General features: G+C 32.9%; 2 protein-coding genes across 5 annotated transcripts; both read right to left on the reverse strand.

The window, feature by feature from the left end:
* Window positions 1–3080: 3080 nt before the first annotated feature.
* LOC102602575 (uncharacterized) lies at window positions 3081–5072 on the reverse strand. Of its 3 annotated transcripts, none has more exons than XM_015307138.1 (2): window positions 4876–5072; window positions 3081–3936 (listed from the first exon to the last, which is right to left on the reverse strand). In XM_015307138.1, the coding sequence occupies exon 2, from the start codon at window positions 3929–3931 to the stop codon at window positions 3239–3241; it is 693 nt and encodes a 230-aa protein (XP_015162624.1). In that variant the 5' UTR covers window positions 3932–3936; window positions 4876–5072; the 3' UTR covers window positions 3081–3238. The 3 variants fall into 3 exon arrangements, with proteins under 3 accessions (XP_015162624.1, XP_006343904.1, XP_015162623.1); XM_006343842.2 differs by having other exon boundaries at window positions 3081–3941; XM_015307137.1 differs by having other exon boundaries at window positions 3081–4725.
* A 100-nt stretch (window positions 5073–5172) lies between these two features.
* LOC102602019 (BTB/POZ domain-containing protein POB1-like) lies at window positions 5173–10898 on the reverse strand. 2 transcript variants are annotated; one of them, XM_015307136.1, is made up of 6 exons: window positions 10302–10898; window positions 8445–8585; window positions 8050–8174; window positions 7906–7969; window positions 6355–6634; window positions 5173–6259 (listed from the first exon to the last, which is right to left on the reverse strand). In XM_015307136.1, exons 1-6 carry the CDS (start codon window positions 10522–10524, stop codon window positions 5446–5448), a joined length of 1647 nt encoding a protein of 548 aa, XP_015162622.1. In that variant the 5' UTR covers window positions 10525–10898; the 3' UTR covers window positions 5173–5445. The 2 variants fall into 2 exon arrangements, with proteins under 2 accessions (XP_015162622.1, XP_006343902.1); XM_006343840.2 differs by having other exon boundaries at window positions 8445–8597.
* Window positions 10899–16028: the final 5130 nt, after the last annotated feature.

The following is a 16028-nucleotide window of genomic DNA, read 5'->3' on the forward strand; positions in this document are numbered from 1 at the left end:
TTGAGATTCTGATACATTCGAAGTAAGTAGAAAATTCATTTTCAAAATTGAATCGAAGAACAAAGTTTTTTTCAAAGAGAAAATTAGGAGAAATGCAGGTGGGAACTGAAGAAACCCAGTGATTGAAGCACTTTAAATAAGTGTTTTGCTTCTTTGTTTTTGTAATTATCTTAATCAGTTACAAAGTTTACTGATTTTCATGATTGTTTGTCCTGTAACGCAAATAAAACAAAATATGAAAGCCAAATTCAAAATTGGTTCTTCTAATTGATACATTTTTTCTTGTTTTCTTCTTCTAATAGTTGGATGACATCGCTCTGAATTACTCCACATCTCTAATTTGTATCGAAACTTTCAAAAGCATTAAATTTGTGACTCTGTTTTTTAATTTTTTGCTTTCTGCCATTGAAGAATTTCTTCATAGCTCCATTGCATAACATTATTTCACAATAATTTCTATCATTAAAAGCAAATGAATAGTCCAGTTGTTTACCCAAAGCCATTAGAGTTTTTTCACAAATTGAATCAATGCAGAGAAATTTAAGAAAAATCCCAAATGTAAAAGGAAGATCAGATTGAGATAACACTATGTATTTCAAATCTGTTTTTTTTTTTGTATTTATGCCAAATCATAAAATCAGTTACAAAATGAACTTCAGTGATTCTCTGTCTTTTACACATGACAACTCAAAATTTGGTCTACTAAATATATAATATAAAATATATTATTATTGTTATATACGTGCAAATATATAAAATATTATTAATACGAAATTAATTATGTTGGTTAAAATTTTGACTATCTTAACTTGATTGAATTTTTTTTTATGTGTGTAATTGATTAACGAAGGTTGAATGTTTGTACTTTCTTTTTAATATTTTTATATATGTTTTTAGGATACATGTGCAAATTTGGGCACGTATTTTGCACACATATTTGGGTACGATCTTTATCATCAACACTTGATCTGAATAATTCTTGTCATTAAACGTAAATTCATAGTTTGGTTGAGATTTCGATACATTAGAAGTAAGTAGAAAATTCATTTTCACAATTGAATCGAAGCACAAAGTTTTTTTCAGAGAGAAAATTAAGAGAAATGCAGGTGGGAACTGAAGAAAACCACTGATTGAAGCACTTTAAATGATTGGTTTTCTTCTTTGTTTTTATACTTAATCAGTTATAAAGTTTACTAATTTTAATGGTTGTTTGTCCTGTAATGCAAATAAAATAAAATATGAAAGCAAAATTCAAAATTAGTTCTTCTAATTGATACTCCCTCCATCCCATTTTATGTGAGGTAGTTTGACTCGGCACGGAGTTTAAGAAAGAAAGGAAGAACTTTTTAAAACTTATGGTCCAAAAATGAATGATAGAAATTTGTATGACTGTAAATCATTTCATTAAGGGTAAAATAGATATTTTATAGTTAAATTGTTACTTAATATAGAAATGTGTCATTCTTTTTGGAACTGACTAAAAAGGAAAGTAAATCACATAAATTGGGACAGAGGGAGTACCATTTTTCTTGTTTTCTTCCTCTTTGTGTAGCTATGATATCGCTCTGAATTGCTCCAAATCTCAAATTTGTATCGAAATTTTCAAAAGCATTAAATTCATGACTTGTTTTATGCTTTTCGCCATGGAATTTCTTCAGAGCTCATTGCAGCTTAGTGGTAGTGGCAAGTGACTGGCCAGGCCGGGTCGGGTCGAAAAATTACAGAGCCCGTAAATATATAATATAAAATATATTATTACTGTTATATACGTGCAAATATATAAAATATTATTAATACGAAATTAATTTTGTTGGTTAAAATTTTGACTACCCTATCTTGATTAAATTATTATTTTTATGTGTGTAACTGATTAACGAAGGTGGTATGCTTGTACTTTCTTTTTAATATTTTTATATATTAGTTTTTAGGACACATGTGCAAATTTGGGCACGTATTTTGCACATGTATTTGGGTCTCTATCATCAACACACGATCTGAATAATTCATGTTATTAAACGCAAATTCATAGTCTGGTTGGGATTTCAATACATTCGAGGTAAGTAAAAAATTCATTTTCACAATTGAATCAAAGCACAAAATTTTTTGAGAAATTCAGGAGAAATGTAGGTAGGAATTGAAGAAAACCATAGATTGAAGCACTTTAAATAATTGATTTTCTTCTTTGTTTTTATACTTAATCAGTTACAAATTTTACTGATTTTCATGATTGTTTGTTCTGTAACACAAATAAAATGTAAAAGAAAGCAAAATTCAAAATTAGTTCTTCTAATTGATACCATTTTTCTTGTTTTCTTCTTCTCTGTGTTTATATCCTCTAATTGTTATCTATATTTTCAAAAGCAATAATTTCATGACTTTATTTTATTTTATTTTTGCTTTATGCAATAATTTTTAAGAGAAAAAAAATGTGCGTTTACAGTTGCAAGATTGTTTTGTAGTAATGTTAAATCAATTATAAAGTTACTTACGTTTATCTTGTGATGTTGATTACTTGTGCATTTTTCGTCACAATTGTTTGTCTTCTATATATAAGAGAAAAAAACGATTGTGCACTCATCAAAATAAATTCTTACAGTTAAATTTAATTTTGTTTTTTTCTTCGTGCAAATTAAAGGCTCTCTATTGATCAAACTCTCTAATTATTATTAGAAATTTATAAAGATCAAACAATAGATTTTTTTCACACAGAGTTGAATCAAGTAAGAGAAATAGACTCGCATGGTAAATGAAAAATATTGTGTAGTTTATACACAACTAATTTGAAAAAAATCATATTTAAATTTGTTTTACTTTTTTTTTTTTGTATTTAAGTAAATTAGTTACAGAGTAGTGCAGATTTCGTGAGAATTAATTGTCTTTTAATGAGGTAAGAAAAAAAAAACAAAATCAAAATTCAAAATTAGATCTTTCAATTGATACCATTTTTCTTATTTTCTTCTTTTTTGTGTTATTGGAGAGCATTGCTCTGTATTCTCTAATTATTATAGAAATTTACAAAATCAATAATTTCATTACTTTATTATTATTTTTCCTTTCTGCAATAATTTTCAAGAGAAAAAATGAATTCATATTTTATTTTTTTTGTATGTACAAGAGTAAAAAGAAACAAATGAGAACTCATCAAAATGGGTTCTTACAAAGTAAAGAGATTACCTTTAAAAACCACAAAACGATGTAATTATAACTACGCCTCAGTCCCAAATAAATTAACGTCAAACTATGGAAAACTTGGTCCTTCAAGTATTGGATGAGTTCTTGTAACCATAGCAACAGGCATTTTGCTTCTACCAACAATAACACTTTCCAAAATCTCACCTTCTTCTGCTTCTCTTTCCATTTCACATGTTTTCTTGGATTTATAAATTCCCAACACCATCCTTCCTACAACAGCCACCAATCCCACACCTAATAGCCCGATAACGAAACCGATAACCAAAAAACCCCATATTCTCTTCTTCTTCCTTGTCTCTGAAGGTAACACTATAGTGAAATGACCATGATTTCTTGTGTAACATAAGTTGGGAAACCTCATTACACTAAGTGAAACTTTTCCATTTTCATCAAACATTGCACAGTACTTTGTTGTTCTTCCCTTGATCATCTCTGTTAAATTCTTGAACTCGATCGATATAGGTTGTCCCATTGGTCTAAGATCAAGCTTTCTAAGACTTGTGATGGTGCTGATATGTGATGGTGCATCATAAACAATGAAACCAATAACAGAAGTCAAGAGATTGTAACCTGATATGTTGAAGTAATGAGTAGACAAGTTTCCCATATCGTTGTACACAATATGGATTCTTTTAACATAAGGCACTGGAATTGTTCTTGGAGGAATTGAAAATCCACTAAAGTTTGCACCTTTTTCCCACAATGTCCTGCTTCTTAACCTCACTAATGTGAGTTTCATTCCTGCTAAACTGGAAGGAACAGTAGCATTATATAAAGATCCAGTATGTTGATGAATCAAAGTATTGAAAGCATGTTCATGAAGAATAACATCTAATGATTTCGTAAGGCTGTTATTATTAGAACATTGAACAAGAACAAAGAGTTTCAAGAAGAGGAATAACAGAAATATGTACAAGTTCTGCACAAAATTTGATCTCCTTGGCAATTGTGATCCAGTCTTTCGTTTCATTGGATTTGGGCAACTATTTGGTTTGCTTTACTTTTCAACGGTATGAAGGACTTTGAGCTTGGAAAATGGCTGAAATTGAGGAAGAAAGAAGGGTTGGAGGTGGAAAGTTTTTTTTCTCTTTTGGACTAAAAGTAGGACTATAACCAAGGGTGTGATAATGAAGTGGGTGAAAATCGTGGAAAATCAAGTTGGTCTGAATTCCAGTATAAACAAAAGTGGGGTCTGAAGAGGATAGAATATACGGAGACTTCATCATTATCAATAAAAAGAAAAAGGAGTAGGGTTATATGCTCAAAGTCATGCTTAAGCTGGTCCCATTAGCATAATAATTAGGGTGAAGCAATGATGACTTTGTCTGTTGATAAAAGAGACCACAGATATTCCATAGAATGCGGAAATTATCATTTATCACATGGACTTTAGTGCATGTTCTTTTGTATTTTTGCAGACAAATCTTTATAAGAAGATGGAACAACTAGGATTTATATGGACAGTTTGATGAGTACTCAACAAAGCCATGATCTAGGCTGTAACTTCCATTGCACAACCTGTGATGTGGAAACCTGTCAAACACGTAACTGCGTATTTAAAAAGTGTTTCAGCTGAACCAAATAGTCTTTTGAACTCCCTAGGAGCATTTTATTATTCAACGTCAAAGAGTCAAAGAAGAAGACATGATACAACAAACATAACAGTCGGTTAAAAAACATTACCATCTCGAGCAGCTACACGAGTATGTCACCATTCTCATCACTGGACATTGTCACTGATGTCTTGTTATCTCAGGACGCTCTGCCCAGCTTTTCCTCGTTAACCAGCCTTATGATTCTCATTATAGAATGTAGTGCCCAACAGCTTAATGGAAAGGGTGGCATTGCTCTCTTCTGCCACCCCGAGGCGCAAAGAGTACCTGCATTAGGTCAATCTGAAAACCAACATTTACTGTGTATGCTGGAAGTTCAAACAAAGCAGGCAGTCAAAGCTTGTGATGCATTGATAATCTAGCAGAATTGGTATCCACAAGCCAAAATAGAATTTGAAGCTTTGATGGAATGTACTTAAATACACATCCCAAAACCACTGGAATCAGCATGATCAAAGTCACTAAAAGATCAAAATATGAAACTACTCAACAAGTCTGATTTTACTAATTTACAACAGTGCAACTATGGCAACAGGCAAAAAACATTATAACCCACAAAACTCTAGCTCATATGTGGAGCACTTTAAGTAAGAAAGTAAGATACCATTACAAGGTAAAAAATCTCCACGACTCTGGCTTTCTATTCCCTGACTCTAAGCTCTGCGCGAAGATGGAGAATTCCATTGATGAAGAATAAACTATCTTCAGACAGAAACGGGGTCCAAGCTACACCAAACAGGTTCCTGTAGCCAACAGCCTTGCCACTAGTAAAGGTGTAGTCTCCCTTGTACTTGCTCACATATTCCTCACCTGGACTGATACGAGCTGCAAACTCATAATCAACTGCAAATGACACTGACCCCTTCTCTTGCATGCCCAGAAACAACCCGAAGCAATGGAATGCACTTTGATGATCCATGTTGCAATGAGCTGACAGGAAAAACCCCTGTCCACCCAAATGGAAAGCCTGTGAATAAACTCTACCAGCTGGAAAGAGGCTAGCACACTCGTCTCTTTTCAAATCTAGGTATATAACACACTGCTGATGAGGCGTTTCAAACTCAAGAGCTTTAATAGGTCTGTACTTGTATGCCCGCTCCACATAACGATGGTACAACGCATTCCCCTCCTCGGCAGCGATTGAGCGCTGCCGATACGGTGCTTCGGCCTTATAAAAAAGAGCCTCGAAAACAAGCTTTGAAGCAAGCTTGGGATCAAAGTCATTGCACGTCATGACTTTCTTCAGCTTCCTGCATGTCATGCATGGAAATCGAATGAGGTGAAGAAGATGTGAGCTCCATACTTCCCGTCGTTCCTCAAATTTTGGGTAATGCATACGAGCCCACTTCAACACAAAGTCAAAGACAGCATCCTCTGAAGCAATTTGAAGATTATCACTGGACAAAACAGCCTCAATTCCCGAAAGAGGAAGACTCAATACATCTTCTTGGAACCTGAAGGATTTAAGGAAAAAGAAAGCAAATGAAGATACATTTTTTCTCAAATTCTACCAAACCATAGAGAACAATGTCTACATAGAGCTACTCACTTGGTTATGTCCTTGAAACGTTGAGCAAGAAACTGTTTTGCAGCATCTGTTAACGGCTGAACTTCATCAGCCACTAATATATTGAAAGGAAGATCCAAATAGAGCAATGCTGATTCAGTCGTCATGCGTAGATTCCGCAGTAAGTGGCTGCAGTATTTCATGCATGACGCAACCTCAAATTTGTCAGCAACCATCATCACATCAAGCACAGCAGTAGGTGTTGTAGCTTGAAAAGTATTACTATACATAAAATTCAAGAGATCCATGAGCGCAGCTTCTTCTGCTCAAAAAGTTGAGAAAGGAAAAAGTTAGTTCTTTTGTCAACTAACAACAGAAGAAAATATATGCAGATAATTTTTTCTTAAAACGAAGGGGAGACAAATAAAGAGGTGGGCAGGATATTTTGCACATAATTAAAACCATCAAGTGTATAGAGAAAACTACTAAACTTGCAAACATTATATGCGATAATCCTTGTCAAATTGACTCTTCAGGAGTATCTCATATAAAATTCATGTCAAGGATCCCATAATAAGAAATTTAAAAAATATTGGATACATGTGCCGCGCTAAGGCTATTAAATACAGAAATTCCTAGACCCTAGTGTGGTGTTTACTTATCTAGTTGTGTGGACTTTGGCAACCCTAGGAAGATCTCAATTTTCATTCTTTTTTTTTTTGAGAAAGTTAATTGGTATTATAAACATAGAAGTACACCAATAGTGAACTCCTGTAGTAATTACATCAAAAGTATAGAGGGTTTACCAAAAAGAATCTAAACACCTATCTCCCTCATAAACTATCTAAGAATAGGGTGATGTCCCCCGGATCCTTGGGAATAGAATGGATACACCAAAAAGTAAAAGGTCACTAAACAATTCATTTTTAATGCTTTGGAAAGGGATGCTCTTGTTCTCAAAACATCTCTGATTTCTCTCACTCCATATTGTCCACCAGATGCAGGCAGGGACATCTTCCATCTCTCCTTGTGTCCTGACTGATTTCCATCTCTATTCCAACATGCTACGACTTCTGCAGTATTTCTAGGCATGGTCCATGTGATACCTCTCAGGTTAATGAAATACTTCCATAGTGTCACAGTCACTTTACAATGCAAAAAAAGATGGTTTATTGTCTCTGTCTCAGATTCACAAAAAAAACATCTGGAGCATAAGTCCTTTCCTCTTTTCATTAAGTTATCCTGGGTTAGAACAAATTGTCTTGCAACAAGCCATGCGAAGTGAGCCACCTTATGCGGTATCTTCCCTTTCCAGATCATCTTCCAAGGTCACAACTCCCTCAATTTTCATTCATTAGTAGTAGGTAATATGATTTCTATTGATGGTACATTGATAGTTGAAGAATATAAACAGAAAATGTATCTGGTTCGTACAAAATTCAAATTTCCTATTAGAGAAAATCTAGTTATTCTAAGTTTTTAACCCTAACAATAGCCACTGAGAGCAGAAGCAGACGGATCATCTATTGACAAACATTGCATTCTTTTAAACCCTGCCTTGAGAAGGAAATGTAATTGAAATAAAGTACTTACCCGACGCATGGATTTGTATAGTTATGTTCCGTTGCTCCGACTCTTTCATACCATTTGAGAACAACTACGAAGACAACAAATAGTTGTAAAAAAAACATGGAATGATTAATTAAGGCAAAAAGTATTACATTAAGGACTGCTCACCTTGTAAAAGAATCGACTCTTAGCCGCCAAAATGGGAGAACTGATATGTAAAGTTCTCACACGAAGGGGGTTTGAGGAGTCCATGTCCGTAAATGAACCGTCATTTTCAGACTCTTCATCATCGCCTATAAAATGCATCAAACTTGTCTAAAAAAGCCTAGAAAAATAACCAATGACCACATAGAATAAAAATTAAGAATGCAATTATCATCAACTAACATTTTTTCTTTCCAATTATGCATGCAGAGAATATACGTAGAAGACTGCGCAATATCAGAATCTAACCTCAGATACTCTGATAATCAGGATTTTATGGAAAAAGAAAAAATCACTAATGGCTGATATCCTTGAAATAGCAGGAAAAAACAGTCCATTATAGGGAAGTGAATAGGTACCAAAGAGATTTGTAGTCATCACTATGCCAGAAGGCGATTCTTCAAGCATTACTACAGCTTCTTCTTCCCGTTCGTCATCAGCAAGACCATCTTCCATTTCTAGAGCAGTACAATTTACTACCTGCTCATCACGTTGCACAACTACATCCGCATCTTACAAGTGAAAGAGATAAGCATAGGGAAGAAAATAAATAGGAAACATCAAGTAATTTGCAAAACTCCCAAATATACAACTAACAGAGAAAGTTTACAAGACGAAGCATATTTTGTTTTCAATAGGCCACAAACTTTTGAGAATGAATTTTTTCCATCAGCCACAAAATTAAGTCCACTGTGATTTCAAACAGCCAACAAACAATAGCAGCATCTAGAAACTATAGCATCTGCGACAAAACTTACTGACAGACACACTTTGTACTGGAAAAGGGACTGCAAGATCATAGTATATTAACAACAACAAAATCAATGCTCATCCATTCTAACCTTTATTTTAACAAAAAAGAAAATTCTAAATTGAAGAAGAAAATTGCAGTAGTTATATCAGTAAAGAAAATACAACCACATCCCACACAAGGGAAAAAGAGCCCTAAATCCATAAAATGTCTTTCGCCAGGGACAAATTTATGCACTAAAATTGGGGCACATGAACTCGGGGTCTCTCCATAAAATTAGGTATTGTCTCTATATTTTCAAAAATTGGTATAATATTATATGTGGGCAGGTGGCACCCATCCTACTAGAAGGTTAAATGATGCACTTGGTTGAATGTTGAGTTATTTACCTAGAGGACTAGGGATCAATTCTTCCTTTAAAACATATTTCCTTCTTTACTTGGTAGTGCACTCATGTTCTACAAATCCTAGATCCGCCTCTATCTTTCGCATAACAATTACTAGTATAATTCAACTCTAAAGTCTAAACTAGTCGAGTCTAGCTATTTGAATTATCTACATCGCTTCCACTCCATTTGGATTCGTAAACTATTTTTTCCATCCATTAACCAAAAAGGAATTCCCACATGAAAAAACCAACTTAATATGCATAAACCAGAAACCAAATGGAATAAAAGAAGTTAAACCCTATCTATTAGTGAAATAGGTGTTAAACCCTAACAAAGAAGTGAAAAACAATCCATTTTATTTCATTTAATAGTTCGGCCATGTGATGAGGAGAAGTGTGAGAGATTAGGTAGAAATGGATTTAGGAGAGGTAGAGATAGACCGAAGAAGTATTGGGGAGAGGTGATTAGACAAGACATGGTGCAATTGTGGCTTACAGAAGACATGACCTCAGATAGAGGGGTGTAAAGGACACGAATCATTTTAGAAGGTTAGTAGGTAGGAGTGCGTTCATGCTAGTAGGTAGGAGTGTATTGTCTTGGTGCTCTTACTAGTAGTCTTAGTGCTATGCTTGTAGTTTCTTGTTCTTCGATTTTGTTGATATTTGTTGTTTCGTATAGTTCGATTGTAGTACTGTTCTGCAACTGTTACTACCTATTGTCTCTTGTACTTCCATTACGTCTTTTTCTAGTCTACTGAAAACAACCTCTCTACCTCACCTCTCTAAGGTAGTAGTAAGGTCTACTTACACTCTACCCACCTTAGACCTCACGTACACTCTACCCACCTCAGACCTCACTCTATAGGAATACACATTACATTGAGTATGTTGTTGTTCTCTCTTAAAACAGTAATTCTATATCATTCATGAAAACAATAAGGGGAAAAAAGATGATATTTTTTGTAATGAATAATAACAGAAAACCAAAACTCTAAAGATATTAAAATATCAAAACCACTAATCAAGCATTCAAAAAAGAGAAAAACAAACCCTAAATTAAAATTGAGAATAGCAAACCATTTCCTCTTCTGTTGATTTCTTCTCTCCTACGCTTCCGTTTCCGAGCCCAATCAACAACTAAACTCAAACCTTCCTCCTCTGTTTTCAGTTCCGGCAAGTCCGGTACGACCTCAATCATCAATACCCGATCAGAAAAGTTACTATCGTCGAAAGCAAACCCATAGTCCGATTGAGTACCCGACCCATTAGACCCACGCCCGGAACAGATATGGGTATCCATTATCTCCCCGGATATCAAACAATACAGTTTTTCACCCAGAATTGAATCAACTAAGAGAAATTAACACAAACCCAAATGGAAAACTAACAAACATTTCTGAAACCCAAATCGAAAATTGAGAGATTACAGTGTGGATTTCTTCAAAGAATACTTTTTAAATTGGTTTGTTTTGCTGATTTTTGTTTTTTATGTTCAAATCAGTTACTACAAAGTAGTTGGAAAAATCAAAAATCAAAACCAAAACTCAAAATCTGTACTTCCAATTTGTGTTCTTTGGAGTAGGTATGTTGATGAACTCAGTAAATATCTTTCAAGGATGTGTATGGAATCTATGAAAAACAATATTCGAGTTTTAATTTGTTTGTGTGATTTTTATTTGGTGGCAAAATTTCAAAAGGAGGTAAAAATACTTTATTTAAATATTTTTATATATGTCACGTGAAAAATTAAAATTATTAAAATAAAATAAAAATGAAGAAGGTAATTTTGTTTTGAGAACTCAATACGAGTAAGGTAATAATTTTAGAAATCACACCATATAAGGGATTGTTTAGTTGGGAAATAAATCATTTCATAATTGTTATTTTGGAGTTCATTATCTTAGAATTATTATATTATTTTTAATATGAAATAAAAATAACACAACAATATCGCTTACTAATTATACATCTTACCAAACAAAGCCATAAATGTCAAGACTATGTGGAGGAGTTGTGATCATAAGTTAATAGTGTGTAACTAAAATATCATCTAATCAATGACTTGCTTATAACATGTTGTACTAATTAAGTTATTGATAAGGATATATATATATATATTGCATTTTAACTTCCTTTTTTAAGATCAAGCAAAACTATATATAGGTTGTTTTATTTTAGCTTTGTCTAGACTTGATTTTTCAAATATAAAAAGTTATGTTTGATCTCAAAAACATGTTATTATGTGATTAACTATCGAATTTTGATTAATATTTGATTGTTTATATTACGTGATTGATAATGGTTAATTAATCCTTCATCACTTGTTTTAATTCATTGATTTATCAGGCATATAAGCGGTCCAACTAATTATCAACACCATTGAAAAAAGGAGAAAAGTAACAAAGACATGTACATAACTTTAGTTTCAAAATACCATTTTCATGATTCTCTTTTCATTGTTTTTCTTTCTTAAATCAGGGGTCGCTCAATAAGACGTATGGAAATTGAATAATTAATAGTTGAGGTGTGATTTGATAGACATTTAGTGATAGTTTCGATAGGAAAATCACACGCCTGATAGATTAGGTATGAAACTAAAAAAAAAAAAATACTTTAAATGTGTTTTTGTCGCTACACTCATTTTTAAACACATCTATTTGATTGGTTTTATTCCCTTTTTAAAGAAAAAAAAAAAAAACTTAGCTAACACGTTTTAGAAAAATAAATTTTAGAAAATTCATGGTTAATACTTCGTCTTATAGCAACTGATGATAAAGTTTAATTTTAATTTCACTTAGAATATATAACATATTATCTGAAAATTATATCCATTTTTTAAAAGAAAAAGTTCTCTCAAAAAGGAAAACGTTAGTTCTATTGTGTTCTACGAATATAACTGAATATTGATTTTTTTTTGTTCACGTAATTAAAATCGAAAACATGGTGATAACTGATAAGGTTATTGAAATTCAAACTCGTGATACTATGATTCAAATTATAAGTGATCAACTACTCGACTATTTGCAAAATTTAGACAAAAATTGAAACTAAACAAATGTTTTCATATAAAATAGGCTATTTACATAAATACAGATATGGGCTTGGATTTTCCTTAAAGCCCAAGTAGCAATTTTTCAATAACTAATCTCAACCCAAAAAGTATAAAAGCCCAACCTAAAGAAAATGGGCTGATTTATGCAAATGTCTTTTTTTAGGCAATCATTTAGATTTTGTTCTTTTTTTTTTTAGAAGTTGTGCAAATATAGTCACCAAAAAATTACCCTTATGGATAATGTTAGACTCGGGTCTAATGTCTACTCATATAATGTTCAAGCATTACAAATAAAGTATTGTCTAACGTGCAATAACTTACATATTTTTAGGTCGTTGTCTAATATTTTCTTATACGATTTTTCATAATGCTCACAATAGATATACTAACTGTGTTTGTCCCTCCTTGGTTGTCCCTGGATTTCATTATCGAGAAGTATATCCACGGCTTCTTGTACTAATTTCACGAAAATAACATGAAAAAAGATGGAACATACAATATTCTATATTACTCCTATTTACCAAAAATGTTCCTTTTTACCTAATTTTAAACTTATTAAAGAATAATTTAGCATATCAAATCACATCATTAAAGTATGAACTCATATAGGGTAAAAATTATAATTATTATATTCCAAATTAGTACGAAACAATAAGAAAGAACCAAATTAAAAGAAGACAAAAGAAGAATAAGGTCATTCAAAAAGATTTGATGATGTTAATATGCACTTAGAATATATTTTTTCCTTCTTTTTCCTAATTAACAACCAAAAAAAGTTTGCTAAATTTAGTTGGTTAATATTAGTACCTTTGGGTCATAATTAATTCATATTTATTCTTTTGTTAGTACAAATCCAACAATTTCTTATCATTATTATTGATTCCAATTTCCAATACAGTACCAAAGTGGAATGCTGTCTTCTCATGGAACATAACAATAAAAAAATGATAAAAAAATTGAAAATTAATATTTGCTTAATACTTTAATTATATTATTGCTAAATGCCAGACATGAAGAACATTATTATTAAATTAATTATTATTATATACCAAGGATCATGGAAGTTGGCAGCCTTGGCAAATATAATATATTGCAAATCTATGAATAGTATATTTATATACATGTTTTTCTATTTATGAAATATGCTAAGGAATTTAATAAATCATATAGCATTAGAATAATGAAATTCCTTATTCGTTTTCTTTTTGTTTCAAGAAGCTAAAATAAAATAAATTACACATGGTGAATAATATTTTTGAACCAAATTATAGTTTCAAGGGAAGAGATTAATGGTGCTTGTGGAAAAGTTTTGTTCTATTTTCCAACAAAAAGGTAGGAAATATTTTCTAAATGGAATTTCTTTTGAAAACTATTCAAACAACACTAGTATAAAAATGAGAGATGCTAGTCTTTTTGGATCATCATTTAAGTCATATTCATAGTGCGTATAATTTGTAAGTTTATCAATTTCAGAATAACTTTATATGATACTTGAAATCAGACTCGACACTACAAAACCTTCAAATAAAATATCTTGTGTCATATGCCTAAAATTCAGTCATTTTGCTTGAATTTCAATTGCATGTTAAGTTTCATATAATTATCGTAGTCTATGTATTTTGAAATAAGATACCTCATAAAACTTTTCAAAAACATACAAGTCAAGTAAACTAGGGTATATAATCAAACTTAAAGTGGATTGGATGGATCATATTTGTATGGTGTTGGTGAGAAGCATTTTTCTAACGACATTATTTCCGGTGATTCAGTTTTAGATAGATATAAAGAAGATGAAGGTAAAGGTGAGGTTGTCGGTACAAATGCATAAGGACCACTACTGTTTGACTTGCTTTTGTTATTCTAATTTGGGTCTATGAGTAGATTGGGCCTACAGTCTTTTATGCCTTGGGCTGTTACGTCTCGGAGGCCCATGTTATACATATCAACAGAGAACATCTGCAAAACCTACATTCCATATCTTTCCTTGGATATACATTTTACTTTTCATTTATTTTTATAGAATAATTCTGTTACACATGAACCAATAGAATAGGAGCAAGTGTATAGGCAGTTACGATTATTTTGTTATATATATCACGTTGTACAGAATATTGGACACACAGTGAAATACAGAGAAGATTTTCTCTATAATTCTTTCATGGTATCAGAGCAAGGTTTTAAATCCTTGATTCTTCTCTTTTTCAAATCTCGTTTTCTCTCTTCACTGTGGTTCTCTTCTTTTCAATCATAGGTGATAATTCTACCATTGCAATCCAAACAGCTACAGTAGCTGCTGCTACTGATTTTTCTTCATATTCCCATCCTTATTTCATCTCTCAAATTGATTCCCCAGGTACTTTGCTGGTGAATACTCCTTTTGATGGAAAAAGTTTTGCAGGATGGAAAAGGGGCATGATGATTGCCTTGACTGCAAAGAACAAATCTGGTTTCATTGATGGATCCACGAGTGAACCTGCTAAAGACGCCGATCACCACAAAGCTTGGAGCAGAGCTAACAATATGGTGATCTCCTGGCTTCTCAACTCTCTCTCACGAGAGATCTCAGATAGTGTAATCTATTCCTCCACTGCCAAGGAACTCTGGTTTGATTTAGAGACCAGATTTGGGCAAAGTAGTGGAGCGAAGTTGTTTCAGCTGCAAAAGGAGCTCAATGAGCTTGTTCAAGGGACCTCTAACATTGTTTCTTACTACACAAAGATGAATGGGTTGTGGGATGAACTCGACACACTTGATACCTTCACTGTATGTGGATGTGCTTGCTCCTGTGGTGCAAAAGAAAAGAATGTGAAAGCAAAACATGATGTACGTCTGGTGCAATTTCTCATGGGTCTGAATGATTCTTACTGTGCAGCCAGAGGTAATATCTTGATGATTTCTCCTTTACCCTCTACGTCTAATGCCTATGCTTTGTTGATTCAAGAGGAAAAACAAAGGGAGATGAATATGAACCCCAAATTCCCTGGGGAGAATTCTTCCTTTGTGGCATTTGGACAAAATACCTCTGGACAGAGACCTGGAGCACCCGAGTACAAACCTACAAGAGGAAACTATTATGATAATAAGAAGTCTGCTCCAACATGCAGATATTGCAAGAAAATAGGGCACACCATTGAGCAATGTTACAAAATTCATGGGTTTCCTCCTAATTTTAAGTTTACTAAGAACAAAAATTCCCCTAATTCTGTTCACGGTAATGTAGCTATGACAGGTGAGGCAGCAGGAAACCAGTTCTATTATAATGTGGATCCACCAGAGTCGGGAAATCTTTTATCACAGGACCAACTGAAGCAGATCATGTCATTGCTTCAACAAGAAAAAGTTGGGAAACAAAGCACCAATTCTGAGGTCATAGCTAATGCCAACTGTGCTGGTATAAACCTACTTCCTTTTTCTTTCTATTCTAAAACAAATCACAACCTTGTTAGCCCAAATTCATGGATTATTGATTCAGGAGCAAGTCAACATATGACTTTCAACAAAGGATATTTCATCTCTTTTAATCTGTTGCCTAAAGCAACATTTGTCAAACTTCCCAATTCTCAAACTGTTAAAGTAACACATGTAGGATCAGTGAGACTTTTTTCTAACTTTGTCATTTCTAATGTCCTGTTTGTTCCAAGTTTTCACTTTAATCTACTCTCTGTTCATAAGTTATCTGAGCAGTTCCAACATCTATTAATTTTTTCTTCTTCTCACTGTTTCATGCAGGGCCCTTCAATGAAGAGCCTAAT

The sequence above is a fragment of the Solanum tuberosum genome, unplaced genomic scaffold (assembly GCF_000226075.1).
Source record: "Solanum tuberosum cultivar DM 1-3 516 R44 unplaced genomic scaffold, SolTub_3.0 scf00048, whole genome shotgun sequence".
In the NCBI taxonomy this organism is placed as follows: Eukaryota; Viridiplantae; Streptophyta; class Magnoliopsida; order Solanales; family Solanaceae; genus Solanum; species Solanum tuberosum.